At 37.8% G+C, this 14,569-nt stretch overlaps 1 protein-coding gene and 1 long non-coding RNA gene across 2 annotated transcripts in view; both read right to left on the bottom strand.

Moving 5' to 3' along the window:
• LOC127511277 (B-cell receptor CD22-like) overlaps positions 1-13,977 on the bottom strand; it is an 83,172-nt gene extending 69,195 nt beyond the window's left edge. Inside the window, exons 1-3 of the mRNA XM_051892081.1 lie at positions 13,897-13,977; positions 13,037-13,105; positions 12,596-12,934 (exon numbers count right to left, since the gene is read on the bottom strand). Of these exons, the coding sequence (XP_051748041.1) occupies positions 12,596-12,934; positions 13,037-13,105; positions 13,897-13,927 (439 nt within the window). The 5' untranslated portion in view covers positions 13,928-13,977. The remainder of the gene's footprint in view (positions 1-12,595; positions 12,935-13,036; positions 13,106-13,896) is intronic.
• On the bottom strand, positions 5,292-7,272 carry LOC127500789 (uncharacterized). Its single transcript, XR_007926432.1, has 3 exons — positions 6,357-7,272; positions 5,855-5,920; positions 5,292-5,590 (listed from the first exon to the last, which is right to left on the bottom strand). It is a non-coding gene; the product is annotated as an uncharacterized LOC127500789 (long non-coding RNA).
• Positions 13,978-14,569: the final 592 nt, after the last annotated feature.

The following is a 14,569-nucleotide window of genomic DNA, read 5'->3' on the forward strand; positions in this document are numbered from 1 at the left end:
GTCTCGTCAATCTTTTTCTCTCTGTTTTTGATTGTGTGTGTGTGTGTGTGTGTGTGTGTGTGTGTGTTTCAGTGACTGATGCATGTGCCATTCCAGTGAAGTCAGCTTCAGCTGTTCTCCAGTTCATGAAATACAGAGAACTAAAAGAAACTGAAAGGAAATCATTCTCAAAAAGTAAAAAGAAATCAAATAAAACAGTAAAGGTAAGCTAATCTTTTATTAAGTTAATGAAGTTGTCAGACAGAACAGTATTATCATTTGTATTCCGCCTTTTCTGTCTGATGGTCTGGATTTCTATTGGGATCATGAGCAAGACCAAGAATGGCTTCAAGCCCATGAGAGGAAGAAACCTACCTCTACATGTTGACCCCCAGTGGTCATCTGAGCAATTTTTACCAGCTGCTGTGAAAAAACAAAAAGATTTCAACCAAGACATGGAAGATGGAGAATATGTCTTGCTTTACCCAGATGGCTCTCTGATAAAAAAAAATATTACCTTTTACCATTGGACAATACAAAGAGGCCATTGGAAAGGCATATCAAAGGATTACTCTGTACATCTGTACCCTTGAGGATTTGTTGTCAAAGAGACAGTATTAAAGTAGTATGTTTAATATATATTTTATGTGCATTTAAACTAAAAACTAAATAGTTTCTGTTATAAGTACAGTACTTTAAGTACTGGAAACGTCATTTGAAATAGAGATTGATCACAAAATTTTTTGTGAGGTCATGAAGATGACTCCGTTTCAGAAGATGAGGATGATGATGTTGTTGTTAGGGCACAACCCAATATGTCACCTCTTTCTGACACAGTGGTAGGTACATCTCAGGAATTTAGGTGTTCAGCATGTCAGTGCTTACAGTACAGCTATAATGCAGTAAGATCTCCTGGACTTGTCAATCATTAGAAAAGGAAAAGCATATACAGTGTTAAGGCTATGAATGAGTTTAGGATTTTATACACCTCACAGCTTTGGTCAAGTCCTGAAAGAAGTACACCAGAGCATAGACAGTGGTAAGTGAAATTTCTGCTGACACTTTTTTTTTTCTCCCTGTGCCAGCTATATGAATGTATGTTTTAGTGCACTTATTTTTAAAATTGATATAAAGAAAGCATTTTATGTTATTTACAACACAATGATAATTTTTATTAATTTGTTTGTATGTTTTAGGTCAGCCACAACATCTGTGGCATCAACATCCCAGTCATCTAATGAGCAAGTATATCATATTCTGTAATATAATACACCAGAATTTGTTCATTTTCTGGTTAATTCTGTGATTATTATTCTAAATTCTTATTGGGCTGTGTGATTTTGTCGGTGCTACAGGCCAAGAGAGCAACAAGACCTAAACATACAACCACCTCAGTGGGTGAACCTAGGTCATGTGACTTCTACAGGTCAGTTAGAAGGCATAATTTTACATAATATTTCACTGGATTTGAAATAAAACTATTAGTCCAAAGTTATGGACTACAGCCAAAACAACACAACATCTGTTTCAGAATACTTTCTGGATTAACTGTTATTGTTGTTCTCCCTTCCACGGTACATATACCCATATCTATGCACCTATCACCATTGACAGCAGTTCCTCAGATCTTGAGGAAGTAGAGTTTGCTGTTTGTGGATTGTTTTTTTTTGTTGTTTTTTTCTTTCCAGTGATGGACATGATGGGTTGACAGCTGCAGACATAGTGTCAAATCTGGCACAAAATCTTAAAAAAAACATCCTGTAGCAGATTTAACATTAACCGGGCGAATGTCTGGGATGGTGCCTTAAGAGGTTTCAGGCGATCCTCATTTGATCCCACCTGCAGCTTGATGGTGAAATTCACAGACGATGCCAGGCTGACTGAAGAGGCCTTGGACAGCAGGGGGCCAACTGGAGAATTTCTGACTCTTTTGATGGACATTATCAAAACAATGATGATATTTGAAGGCAAAGACAATGCCAAATACCTCTCCTTTGATAGCAAAGGTAATACTTTTATGATGTTTTACAATGTTGTAAATTATTGTGTCCTAACGTTTAAATATTGCCATTTTTAGCTGCAGAAGAAAATGAATATTTTAATATTGGACGGATGATTGCTGTGTCTCATGTTAATGGCGGTCCAGGGCCTCAATGCCTTTCACCGAACTTTTTCCTTTACTTAATTGGTAAAGTAAAGACAACTGAAGCCCTAATTGAGGACATTCATGACGATGAGGTCAGGAAGGCCCTCGTTGAGGTAATCTGTTAGACTGGGATTACAAACAACTTTAAGAAATTTACTTTTATCAACTGACACAAAACTACCCACATTAATGATATCTCAATAGCTGTACAAACCGTATGTTTGACAAACTGTTTGACATGATCTCTTAAATGTTATTATTGTTCATTTTTAGCCTGATCATCATTATTAATATCTGGTATCAAAAGGGTTAAAATTTCAGTTTGAGGCTAATTTAATCTCTCAAAATGTCAATTTATTCAACAACATAATCTGATGTTTTGGTGGCCATTACCAACCAAGGTCAATGAAATATAAACATGTATGTTTAATCTAATATTCTTATCAGATCCTTTGATAATGATGTGCTACACCCCAAAAAAAAGCCAAAAAAAAAAAAAAAAAAAAAAACCTTTATTCTGTGTACTGGAAGGTAGACCATAAATGATGAATGTGTAACATATGCCTAAATATGTACAATATAGAAATTAGTCACAGAATTTCATTCTTTCGAATCTTAAAATATGTCAGTGCCATTGTTTTGGTGCCATCAGTTCAGTCAGCCTGGTAGCACCAACCGTCAGGAGGAGGCCAGGGTACTGAGCTACTGGCGAGATTATCTGCTCTACCTGGAAGGTATTATATACGTTAGAATTATAAGGAATGTGCGGAATTATCACTACAGCAAATAGATATAAAGTACCAAAAAAATAAATAAATAAATAAATAAATAAAATAAAAAACATGTCTAATATTTTTCTTTTGCTCCCCCTAGAAAAAGAGGCTAGTCCTTCCTTGGAAGACGTGCTTATGTTTGGGACTGGACTGAAAGAAGTTCCTCCTGCAGCAATACAACCACAGCCAAAGCTAGGTTTTCAAAAGAGCTCACGCTTTCCCATGGCAAATGTATGTACAAACACAATCAAAATTCCAATCTTACCCAGTTATGAAGAGTTTCAAGAAGCCATGGATTATGGCATGCAAAACTCCCCTGGGTTTGGTCTTCCTTGAAGCTAAACATCTTTCTCTGATACACTGGGGTTTAGGTACAAGTTAACAGTTTTATTAAAATGTTGCAAATGTGCCACTTTGTTCTTTCCTATTTTGAGATGCAGCCATGTTTGTATAAGTTATACATTTATTACATTTATTATTATACATTTCAAGCCACTCAGTTAAAAAAGGAACACTCAGGTTAATATTTTTGATTGTACTGATATACTGGTGAGTTGTAAGGAAAAATAGGTTTTATTTTAAGAGACATTTTTGATCAAGGATCAATATTTTATATTTTATTATATTACAGAAATGCATGGCATGTTCTTTGCACACAACTTTAGATTTTCTTATATACCTAATCTATCGATCTAATGATGTCAAAGACAACACATCATCATAATCCCACAGCTCTCTCCCGTCAGCCGTCGAAGGTCATGGGGAATTTCACCCCTTCAACTCTTCAACAAGCTCCAGCTGAGAACCCCATGATCTAGTCTCTACTCTGCCTCAGCAAGAGTAAGACCCGAACCATTAGGCGCAGCTGCCGGTCCTTCTCCTCTCGAGGAACAGAAGAGAACTGCCTGAACTGCCCACAAGAACTGCCTGTGCATGCTCTTTTGTTCTCATAAAAGACAACGTTATAAGTTCTGTTAGGACCACTATCGTCAAATATGATGGATAATAGCATAGAGTTTGTATTGGCAGTGTGGTTCTGTTCTGGACAAGAACTTCCTGTGCATCCATGCAGCCTAGCATGGATAAGAGCAGGGAGAGCAGTTACCCCCCTTAGGGTAACAGAACAGAACCAACATATGCAGATATAATTAAAGTCAATAATTTAACATGCTTAACATACACATATTTCAAGAATTAGTTTGATTCAGGGGAATCATAAGGCCAATCCTGACTGAATAGAGGAGGAGCTGGGGATGGAGGAGGGTAATTAGCTCCTGAGAAATGCAATAGCTGCTGATAATACTGAGGAGCTTATATATGGATGCTGTGATAGGCGTCGTATTCCTATAGGTAGACGGGAGTGACCTGGGAGTCAGCTGATGCGAGCTTGACTGACGTGACCTGCCAGAACTGACGCTAACGCTTGATTTATGTGTGTGATCAGATGTCAACACTATGGGACACGGATGCACACACTTCCTGAAATGTTTGTCAGACATAATAAGTGTTACCTTAATACCGGTTTGATATTGCTTGCTTTAAAACAAAACAGTCCCTGAAGACGAAAAGATACTGACTGCTTCTCTAGGCGCTCCTTATATACTTCCGAGTCGCGCAATGATGACGTCATAGGCTGTCACCGGCCAATAGGATTGTCGTGATTTGATAATTGTTTTCAGACACCGGTTCATGAGGAGGCGTTCCCCAAAGCGTGTCAAACGCAGTGTTGAGTTCCCTTTCGAAAGGGAATTAAAAAAAAAAAAAAAAAAGGGCCTGTCTCAAACTGCTCACTTCATGTCCACTTGTGGTCTTGTGCACTTACAATGGCCGCCAGCGCATGTCCGTTGAGTCCACAAGAGGGGTGGACTCTAACCTTATCATACCTGGTTTCACAGACAAGGCTTAGTTCAATTAAGACTTTTAAGTAGCTTTTATAAACATGCCTTAGAAAAAAAAAAAAAATCATTACTGGTGTGCATTTTCAGACAAAACAATGACACTGACCTATTTTAAGACATATCAGTGCAAGTTCTTTTCAGTTAAAACAGCTCAAACATGCATTTTAGTCTGGGACTAGGCTTAAGCCTTGTCTGAAAAAGTGTGAAATTACTTACATTTCATTAAGTTGTTCTTCACACAAAACTACCAATCGTATGGGCTGATTTTATAGCAGTTTGTTAAGATTAGACATCTAAAATCACAGGTACGCTTTCATTTTTACAAAGAAACTAAATGCACTGGAATATGGTCACCAGCAGGGGGTGCAAAGACCACGCAAAGTATGGCATGTAAGTACTGTTAGCACAGTACGGTGTGTGCCCTTCTACCAGTCTCTAAGTGTATTGTTATTTATGCTGTTATACTGAGACATTGAATGAAAGAATACTTTAAACTACTGCAATATCAGATCTTTATTTTCTGCTTTGAAAACATAAACAATGAGGCTTAAGGCTTGTTCACAGTTATGTTTATTCTGTCACTTTAAATGCTCAAGTTCTTTAAAGCAGGATGGATTCTGATTGGCTGTCAATGTTTTTAATGTTTAAAACATTTGATGTCAATGTTTAAAACACTTAATTACACACTTTTTTTTATCAATTCATGTTGCTTTTCAGGGCTCCACACATCAGAGATACAGAAAGCTGTAAAATGTTTCGCTATGTGTACCACACTATGACATCTTCCCGTCAAGCTGAAAGAAAGAAAGAAAGAAAGAAAGAAAGAAAGAAAGAAAGAATGAATGAATGAATGAGTGAATGAATGAATACATTAATAAATAATACACTTCAAATTTCTATTTGGTATACTTGAGTTATTTGATCCATAACAGTAAATTATATTCTGTGTACCATATACGTAATCTATAGACATTTGATATTCAAGTGTTTAATTTCATTTGGCCAAAGGTGAGGAGAGTTTAGTTTTTTTGTAGGAAAACTTCGGTTTAAACACTTACCATTACATTTTGATACACAGGTTCAGTCAATTCAACATCACAAGCTTTGCGTCTGTCATGATTCATCTTTGCCATTAAAGTAAAAAAACAGAATAGATAGAATATAAATAAAAGTCATATACTAGATAATTTCACGACTACATTCAGACTTTCAATCTTTTAAATTCATTCATTCATTAATCCTTATACAACCTTCTAGGGTCCCAGTTTCTTGGGCCAAAAGCAGGGGAAAGCACCTCTCACACACACTCTCTCTCCAATTCACCTAACCTGCATGTCTTTGGACTGTGGGGGGAAACTGGATGTTTGCATTTTTACCACACCGACACGGGAAGAACATGCAAACTCCACACAAAAAGGACTCTTGTCTCAGCTGGGGCTCAAACGTTTTTGCTGTAAGGCAACAGCACTAACCACTGAACCACCCTGCTGCCCAATCTTTTAGATACCAGTCCGTTTACCTGATCAGTAAACTACTGATAACCAAATGCATTTTTCTCACCTGAGACTGTGTGTCATTTCTCTTTTTCATCCACCTGTTTCTCCTTAAAAAAAAAAAAAAAAAAAAAAAAAGAAAGAAAGAAAAAGAAAAGAAGAAAAAAAGGTGATCAGATTTTTATTTGGAAATCTGTTTAGTTTGTCTGAACTATCCCAGCAGGCACAGTATGTTTATGTCAACAAGACGTTGGACTCCAATTAATCCAACGTTGGTCAAACGTCAGATTTTGTTTGAAAATTAGAACCTAAACCCAACGTTTGTTTGACGTCAAGCTCCAATTGTCAAATTTTGGTTGTAATAAGCACTGCATGGTAAAAAAAAAATAAATAAAATAAAAAAGGGTGAAATGCATGGCAGCATCACTTATTACTACCAGCTTCACTATTACTAACCAGACTGACTTTATTTCTGTCATACGTCTACAGAAGCTCTTATTGAGAATTAATAGAGGTTTAAAAGTTAATGATTTGTTGAAAAAGTTTAGCTTGTTTCGATTTGTTGAAAACATCACCATTATGGTGATCAGTGTTTGTTTTCAGTTTGACTCTTGAATTTTTAACATTTGTTTTTTTTTTTTTTTTTTCTGGCTGATATAATTGTGTTAGTTATGGCAAGAAAAGCAAGACAATATATGATCAGATGATGTTGGTTACTTGTTGATGATAAAAATATAATCAGCATATAGTGATCATATACTGTCTTCATTTTGTTTGGCACCCTGTGCTGCCATGCGTTTCACTTTTTTTTGTGGTGTTTATTCCAACCAAAATTCAACATCTGCCCAACTTTGCAGCTTGATGTCAAACAAACATTGGGTTTAGACGTCAACCCGATTTTCATTTTCAACCTGCTGATACGGGATATACTTCATACTGGGCTGTCAGTTTTTATTTCTTAAGTTCACCCCCAAAAATCTTTCAATGAAATCAATATGTATAGAAACACCCAAGTTAGTCTGATAACTGATTATTTCTCAAAAGCATTGTGAGTTAATTTGATTGTAGAGACTATTGGTGCCAATAGTTCTATGACCTACATCGGCTTACAATGGTTTTGAGAAATGCAGCCCTGGTTGTTTATAAAAAGAGGTTAAGACAGAGTACAAGTATCTGCAATCACATACTACACACATCTTACCAAATCAGCACCATCATGAAAATAACTGCAGCACCACAAACCACTCCAATAGATATGTATAATATCACCAGACGTCCTACAACTGAGAAAAGAGTAAAACATCTGAACAGATTCATTTTCTTCACTTTAGAAAGAGTAATGTAAGTATATGAGCTGCTCTACCTTTAACAGTCACAGTTACAGCGTCTGATCTCTGAGATCCATGTTGATTGTGAGCCTGACAGTAGAAGCGTCCACTCTGTAGTGCACTGAAACTCTGTCCAGATCCAACAGCTGAGCTTTTATTCTCCTTAAACCAGCTGAAGTTCAGAGCAGGAGGGTTTGAATCACTGCTGCAGATCAGAGTCACTGAATCTCCTGACACTATTTCACCAGATCCAGTTATCAACACTGACACGTTCCTGGGAGGATCTGAAACAGACAAAATAAACTGTTAAATAAAAAATATATTCATGTTTTGTGATTGCTAATCCACTAATTTGTTTGTTACCACAGTTTCTGAATCATCATTAACTTACACATGACATGTAGGTCCCTTAATTGTACCGACGATTTAGTCCCTTGGGGTCAGATTGACCCCAAACTTTTACAGAGTGATTGCATAAGGAAATATACATTTTTTATATGATAAACTATATATATATATATATATATATTTTATTTACTTCTTATCTATGCATTTATGCTGTGTTTTTGTGGATATTTTTTTTTTTTTTTTTTTTACCTATTTACTGCACAATTACTTAACCATGTCATAAATTGGCTTATGAAAAATTGATTTTTAATGAAAAAAATCACTTTAATGATGAACTTAATTAAATCTAAATTGTATTTGGACATTGCTCTATGTGTTAGGGATAGAATACTGCCATCTACAGGTTTGTGGAAAAAACTTTAGGAATTATAGTTAAAGAAAGAAAGTGCAATGACCACATACAGTGGGTACGGAAAGTATTCAGAAACCCTTAAATGTTTCACTCTTTGTTATATTGCAGCCATTTGCTAAAATCATTTAAGTTCATTTTTTTTCCTCATTAATGTACACACAGCACCCCATATTGACAGAAAAACACAGAATTGTTGACATTTTTGCAGATTTATTAAAAAAGAAAAACTGAAATATCACATGGTCCTAAGTATTCAGACCCTTTGCTCAGTATTTAGTAGAAGCACCCTTTTGATCTAATACAGTCATGAGTCTTTTTGGGAAAGATGCAACAAGTTTTTCACACCTGGATTTGGGGATCCTCTGCCATTCCTCCTTGCAGATCCTCTCCAGTTCTGTCAGGTTGGATGGTAAACGTTGGTGGACAGCCATTTTTAGGTCTCTCCAGAGATGCTCAATTGGGTTTAAGTCAGGGCTCTGGCTGGGCCATTCAAGAACAGTCACGGAGTTGTTGTGAAGCCACTCCTTCGTTATTTTAGCTGTGTGCTTAGGGTCATTGTCTTGTTGGAAGGTAAACCTTCGGCCCAGTCTGAGGTCCTGAGCACTCTGGAGAAGGTTTTTGTCCAGGATATCCCTGTACTTGGCCGCATTCATCTTTCCCTCGATTGCAACCAGTCGTCCTGTCCCTGCAGCTGAAAAACACCCCCACAGCATGATGCTGCCACCACCATGCTTCACTGTTGGGACTGTATTGGACAGGTGATGAGCAGTGCCTGGTTTTCTCCACACATACCGCTTAGAATTAAGGCCAAAAAGTTCTATCTTGGTCTCATCAGACCAGAGAATCTTATTTCTCACCATCTTAGCAAACTCCATGCAGGCTTTCATGTGTCTTGCACTGAGGAGAGGCTTCCGTTGGGCCACTCTGCCATAAAGCCCCGACTGGTGGAGGGCTGCAGTGATGGTTGACTTTCTACAACTTTCTCCCATCTCCCGACTGCATCTCTGGAGCTCAGCCACAGTGATCTTTGGGTTCTTCTTTACCTCTCTCACCAAGGCTCTTCTCCCCCGATAGCTCAGTTTGGCCGGACGGCCAGCTCTAGGAAGGGTTCTGGTCGTCCCAAACATCTTCCATTTAAGGATTATGGAGGCCACTGAAATTTTGCAGCAGAAATTTTTTGTAACCTTGGCCAGATCTGTGCCGTGCCACAATGCTATCTCTGAGCTCTTCAGGCAGTTCCTTTGACCTCATGATTCTCATTTGCTCTGACTTGCACTGTGAGCTGTAAGGTCTTATATAGACAGGTGTGTGGCTTTCCTAATCAAGTCCAATCAGTATAATCAAACACAGCTGGACTCAAATGAAGGTGTAGAACCATCTCAAGGATGATCAGAAGAAATGGACAGCACCTGAGTTAAATATATGAGTGTCACAACAATTCTGTGTTTTTCTGTCAATATTGGGGTGCTGTGTGTACATTAATGAGGAAAAAAAATAACTTAAATGATTTTAGCAAATGGCTGCAATATAATAAAGAGTGAAAAATGTATGGGGGTCTGAATACTTTCCGTACCCACTGTATATCCAATAGAGGTCAATAGGGACTCAATAGGGACTGTGTGTATTTGTGTTTATGTGTGTGTATGTGTGTGTGTATGAGATAGAACATTCGTTCGACTTTGTGTTTATGGTCAAGGACCAGACCTTTATTTAAATGTAATTTTTTTTTAGGTTTAGGCCAGTTTTGTTGATTTTATTTGCCAATTTCTATATTTCTGTTGCAGCCACACACATGTGTGTGTTTGTGTGTGTGTATGTGTGTGTGTATGAGATAGAAAGTTTGTTCGACTTTGTGTTTATGGTCAAGGACGACCTTTATTTACATATAAAAATTTTCAGATTTAGGCCAGTTTTGTTGATTTTATTTGCCAATTTCTACAGAAATGCCCTCTGTTGCAGTCACACACGTGTGTGTGTGCGTGTGTTCGTGTGTGTGTTTGTGTTTATGTGTGTATGTGTGTGTGTGTATGAGATAGAAAGTTCGTTCCACTTTGTGTTTATGGTCTAGGACCAGACCTTTATTTAAATGTAGAACATTTCAGATTTATTCTGGATTTATTTTATTTATTTATTTTTTTTTTTTTGACAAATGAAATGAAAAAAAAGTAAATTTTTTAATTTTCCCATTCATTTTCAATGTGGGGTCAATCTGACCCCAAGGGACTAAATCGGTGATTTTTTTTTTTACACACCTTTAGAACAACCAAATCAAGCCCAGATTCTTTGTGCATGTTTAGATAGATTATTTAGGAAAAGTTACAGAGTCTCATGCCCCTGAGATGAAGGGAACCCATTTTAAAAATGAAGGAAACTGTCAGCGGGGTCAGCTGGACACCAAGTTAAATAAAAACATTATTTCAGCAGACGGACTGATGGAGATCAGGACTCACTGGAGGAACTACAGGTCTCAGGTAGAAGTAGTACATTCAGTATTTATTTATATGTGACTGGTCCTACTCAAAGTCAAGGTCAAGGTACTGTTTATTGTCTCTCATAGGAGAAATTTACACACACTGCTTTGAGAGCTATTTTAACCAGCGTCAGAGTTGTGCAAACAAAGACTAAAGACCGTAGCTTCTGGCCACGTTCAACCGCATTTACATACAGGTGTGAGTCTCGACATGTCCCGTTCACACAGCAACTTACAGTAGCGTCTGGAACACTGTCTGTATGAACGTGCAACGAGAGTCAAGCCCATATTCTCTTACTAGTAACCATAACGACAGTGACCAACGTAATATTAAAGATGTCGATGTCCATAAAACTGAAAAGTCTCATCACTTTTGACATGACAAGAGACCAATTGAACCGCGAATGTATCCATTCAAACTTCATTAACCAACAGCAGCATGTAAACACGCGATAGTCGGAGTGTTTAACCGTTGCACTCACGTGTCACGTTCTTTGCGACGTCTCGCGAATTACATGGCATTTGAATTTGGAAAAGAAACACAAAACTGACGGGAGCCACTCCGGGGGATCTAATGCTGCATTCCAGGCAGTTTTTTGAGCCCGTAAGTCATGACTTCAAACCACGACTCACGACTTTGTAGCGTTCCAGGCAAGTCATGCCAAACTGCCTGAGTGTAAACAAACCAGAATGGCGGACGGGGCTTATGTTCATTTATAAATATTTCTATCGCCAAAGGTGCTTACTCCTTGCTTATTTGAGGGAAACGGAGGAGGAAAAACGGCGCATAAGGCAAGAGAAGCTGTTATACCTTTTATTTGACGTTATTTTACCGTGCACTTCCATAAACACTTGCATAAACAACATTGTTGTTTCGCAGGCTATGTGACGTCAGAGCGCGGAACTGGGAGTACATCGATCTAGTACGAGTTCACAGGTGGGAAGTCACGGGTTTGACTGCCATTCCAGTGCACTTTCACGGGTAGAAGGTTGGAAAAACACGGGTTACGGGTTGCCTGGAACGCGGCATAACACCTTAAGATGACACAGCTCATATCTGTGTCGTTGTAAGTTAGCGAAAGCGAAACCACTCACAAAACACCGGCTCTCTCGCACTGTATGACGTAGTTGTCCAGTCCTGTTCCGTTCACACAGCGCGGAAATTCCGGGAATGCGGTTGTGAGTCCTGAAAATTTACGGGTGTGAGTTCGGTTATAAAATGCGGTTGTCACACCCGTAAATAACCGTACTGTTTGTGAATGTAACCGTATTAAGGACTCAAATACAGGACTGACAACCGTATTCTGCTGCTGTGTGAACGTGGCCTCTGTGACATTTGATTTTTGCAGAAGTTCACTAGCTTTTCAAAGACAACTTTAAAGAGAAAAAGTCAATACTCACACATGACATTGAGCTCAACAGCAGGAGAGATGTGATTGTGTCCGTGTACAGCACAGCTATATCTGCCTGCATCCTCTCTTCTGACTGACTGCAGCAGGAGTTCATTGTTTCTGTCTCTTCTCTCAGTTAATGGCTGTGAGTTTCTGTACCAGATGAATGTTGCTCTGTCAGTCAGAGTGCAGCTGCTTTTACATGTCAGACGGACTGAATGTCCCTCTGTCACTCTCTCAGGAGACTCCACCTGAAGATCTGAACACAACACACACATTATATCTAGTGCTGCTGTCATACACTGATTATTATTCAACATAATGCACAGAAGAAGAGAGAAACCTCATGAAAGTCACCTGTGACAGCAAGAGTCACTCCTGGTTTACCAAACCATTTTCCTTTTGTTATATTAGTGATGATTCTGAAATAGTACATGCGTGAATCCTTCAGTGTCACATGACTCAGTCTCATGGTGCAGTTCTGCTGTTTATCTCCCAGATACTGAAGCCTCTGACTGTATTCAGGGTCCTTAGACAGATCTAGAAAATCTTTTATAGGGCCTTTGATCCAGAACACGCTCTTGATCTGATATCCAGTAGGGTATGTATAATTGCAGCTCATTATCACTGATGAGTCCTTTAGTGCACAGATGTGTGAAGGACTGTAACTCACACCCCAATCAGCACTAGAAACCCCTGAAACACAGAATTCATACTGATCAAAGTAGCAGCAGTTGTGCATAAAAAATGTGGTATGCAAAATCTCTTGAGTGTTTCTGAAGTGTTGCAGTGACTCACCGTGAATCATGAGCAGAAATATCAGAGGAAGAGGAGGAGCCATTCTGACTGACATCAGCATTGCAAAACCTACAACAAATGTACAGTGACTTATTTCTGTTAAATTTAAGTGTGTTTTAAACTCTTGTTATTTTTATAGTACAATAACTAAACATGTAAATATTATTTAGTTATCGGTTTTGATGCTGGTGTTTATTGAGGTTCAACCAGACTTTGCGACTGGTTTAGAAACGGTTTATTTAAGCTTAACTTCCTCTTTCTGGCCAGTTCAAATTGAGCCCCATCTACAATAAAAGCTGTTGATAGTCTTATGGGTTAAGATTATAAAAATGAAACCAACTTCAAAAACAACATGTTGGTCTTTTTAATAGGCTAATATTTACTAAAAACCACAACTAAATCAACAGATAAAGTTTTTATAAGTTTTAACTTCAAGGATGTTTACCCACTGAGCTGGGAAAATCATATAAAATATATACGTCAACAACAGCATTTTATCTCCAAAAATCAATTAGTACAAATGTTAGCCGAGGTTAGTTGTCACACTTTTTACTCCAGTTAATATTTCTAAAGGTAGATTTCTTTTTTTAAAAGTCACTTTATGTATAGAGATACACCTAAAAATGTTTTGCGTCTTGATGTGCTTTTATTGTGTTCATTTGACACCCAACAGATGTTACAATACACGATGATACTGAATTATTATAATCTAAGGCAGATTTAAATAGGTATTTGTAACCAAGATACAAAACCACTTGAACTGTTGACCTTAAACCTTATAGTTACTATGTGACAACTAGCCCCAGTCTCCCCTATAACATATTTGAATGTAAAGATCGATTAGTAAATGATGCTCTTACCTGTTTCACCAACACTCATGACCAGTGACATGAACAGGATGAAACCAGTATTGGGTTTCAGAGTGAGATCAACACCTTATATTTAACATGAGGATATGACTTCACCCAGTGCTGATATAGCAGAAGCAAAGTTAAACACAGCAACAGGGCAACCAACAACAGGGACAACTGAAGACTCAAGTAATAAAATGAACTGGTTAAACTGGTGAAACTTTATGTCAGTCTGTTGAGATGCTCATGAGCATGCTTTTAAACATAAATGTATGTTTAAATTGTTCCTATAGGACCAATAAAATAATTGTTTGATTGTGCATTTGATAAACCTTAAGACTAATTAATAGCTAATTGGTAATAAAACAAACAATAAGAACTTATCAGTAATTAACAGAGTAACAGAATATTGAACATGCATCCTTATGACTAAAAGTTTTATAATATGAGACCTTTTAAGATTTGTATTCTGGCAGAGGCCTTGTGTCACTTCTCTGATGTCTCATGAAACTCTTAATATGGCCATAAATAGTTTCCTTTCTCACAGCAGCATCTCTCCAGTAGAACGTATGATCATGTGACCCTCATGAGCGATGAACAGACGAGTGCTGACATCACAGACCTGTTGCTCTAACATCTGTAGTTATAAGCAGAATTTTGCTGATGTTGTTGAATTGTCAAT

Source organism: Ctenopharyngodon idella, chromosome 1 (genome assembly GCF_019924925.1).
Source record: "Ctenopharyngodon idella isolate HZGC_01 chromosome 1, HZGC01, whole genome shotgun sequence".
NCBI lineage: Eukaryota > Metazoa > Chordata > Actinopteri > Cypriniformes > Xenocyprididae > Ctenopharyngodon > Ctenopharyngodon idella.